At 49.9% G+C, this 2,221-nt stretch overlaps 1 protein-coding gene across 1 annotated transcript in view; it reads left to right on the forward strand.

Annotated features, from left to right (window-relative positions):
• atp6v1b2 (ATPase H+ transporting V1 subunit B2) overlaps positions 1–326 on the forward strand; it is a gene marked incomplete at its 3' end in the record, with an annotated part of 7,772 nt that extends 7,446 nt beyond the window's left edge. The window contains exons 12-13 of the mRNA XM_084452073.1: positions 1–20; positions 190–326. The exon at positions 1–20 is cut by the window's left edge and continues 110 nt beyond it. Coding sequence (XP_084308199.1) covers positions 1–20; positions 190–326 — 157 coding nt within the window. The remainder of the gene's footprint in view (positions 21–189) is intronic.
• Positions 327–2,221: the final 1,895 nt, after the last annotated feature.

A 2,221-nucleotide genomic window follows, 5' to 3' on the forward strand; every position in this document is an offset into this window, starting at 1 on the left:
GAAGAACTTCATCTCCCAAGGTACATTTGGGCATGGGGGGGGCGGCCATTTTGGATTTGTTGTTTAGAGTAGTGGAAGAAACATCGGTGTTTAATGTAGTGTGTTTGTGCTGAGACAACCTCTCCTGCTGTGTGTGTGTGTGTGTGTGTGTGTGTGTGTGTGTGTGTGTGTGTGTGTGTGTGTGTGTAGGTGCCTATGAGAACAGGAGTGTGTATGAGACCTTGGACATCGGTTGGCAACTAATGAGAATCTTCCCCAAGGAGATGCTGAAGAGGATTCCCCAGAGCACGCTGGCAGAGTTTTACCCCCGCGATTCCAAGCACTAACACGCACACACACGCACACACACACACACACACACACACACACACACACACCGACACACACACACACACCACAAAAACACCTCCCCCCATGCTTTTATCTGTATCAATATTGCCGTTGTCACTTTGCCTGCAGTAAAGCTTCTATATGCTTCGTCAAACCCCAGACACACACACACACACACACACACACACACACACACACTCACTCGCTCATACGTGCTACTATTAGAAGTCTGCCATGAGACCGGCTTGGAAGCTGAGACCCAGCTGGAGATTTGAAGCACATGTTGGACACTCAGCAGAGAGGCTTCCAAACCAGAGCCATTTCTCTGTTGCCATAGCGCCAGAGCCAAATAGTCTCATATGGGAGGGAGGAGGAGGGAGGAGGGGGAGGGAGGTGAGGGAGCAGGGGGAGGGAGGTGGGGGAGGGAGGAGGGGTACAGAGGAGGGGTACAGAGGAGAGAAAGGAGCTGGAGGAGGAAGAGGGAGGAGGAGGAAGAGGAAGAAGTGAGGATGGCGGTGATGAGAGTGCCGTGTCAGGGAGTATGTACATCACAACCAGGAGGGCTTTCTGCTCTGCCCCAGGGTCATAGGTCAACTCCTGGTGATGATGATGATGATGATGATGATGGACATGGACCAGCCGTGTATGGAAGACAACCCTGCACATTGATCATTTACCTGTGAAGGTGGTGGTGGTTTAAATGTATGATGTTTAGTCTTTGTGTGAATAGTTTCTGTGTCTGTGACTGGACCGAGCCCATCTTGGCGCCAGTTCATGAAAACGCCCACCGTGATCCAAACCTGCACTAGATAAGCTGTTCACCGTCACGCTCGTTGCACAAAGAACCATTGTTCTCAAAACGCCTCGTATTGGATGGAATTATTGCTGACTTTGTGCCATCCAAGATACAGATTTCTATTATTGAGTTAGTTTTGTGTAATTATTGTCAAACCGTGTGTGTGTGTGTTTGTCTTCTGTCCTTTGGCTCTGTGAGTGCAGCTGCTTGACACAAATGTATGCTCATGTGCACACACACACACACACACACACACATGCGCGCGCCTTGTGGTTTAATTGTCGGCTTCCACAACAAATGCCGTCTGACATGCCTCCAGCGTAGATCTATTAGTTTATGTATCGATGATGATGATGTTGTTGTGTACATATCGATGATGATGATGATGTTGTTGTTTATGTGTGTGCATGCACCCCTGTTCAGAGTTGGCTGTCTCTAAAATCTCCCTGAAATAAACGGTTCTCAATCTCTCACGGATGTCAGGTGGTCCTTGCGTTATCTCAATTTCAGGGTCCAAACACACACACACACACACACACACACACACACACACACACACACACACACATGCATACGCATAGCAGTGATGGGAGAAGCCATGCGAGAGAATGACAGAACCCAGAGATGAAGTGTAGAGGGAAAACAGGAGAGGACCCAGGACTGACCCTTGTGGAACTCCCATAGTCAGACTACGTGGTTCCGACATCGACCCTCTCCATGTCACCTGGTAGGAGCGGCCCGTCAGGTAGGACGCAAACAGGGAGCGTGCTTAGCCAGTGACGCCTTTCTTCTCGAGGGTGTCAAAAGCTGCTGACGGAGAGAGTTCGCTCTCGTGGTGTGGAGTGACTCTGTCACTTTAAGGAGGGCGGTCTCTGTCTCCAACCTTGAACCCACACTGGTGGGGGTCCAGGAGGTTGTTCTGGTTGAGATACGAAGACAGTTGGTTAAAGCGTTCGAGAGTTTTCGATAGAAAGGACAGAAGGGAAACCGGTCTGTAGTCTTTGACGTTAGAGGGGTTGATAGATGGTTTCTTCAGGAGGGGGGTGACTGGCAGTCTTGAAAGCGGAGGGAAAGCATCCTGATACAAGAGATGCG

This window comes from Borostomias antarcticus (genome assembly GCF_949987555.1).
Source record: "Borostomias antarcticus genome assembly, chromosome: 2".
NCBI classification, from domain to species: domain Eukaryota; kingdom Metazoa; phylum Chordata; class Actinopteri; order Stomiiformes; family Stomiidae; genus Borostomias; species Borostomias antarcticus.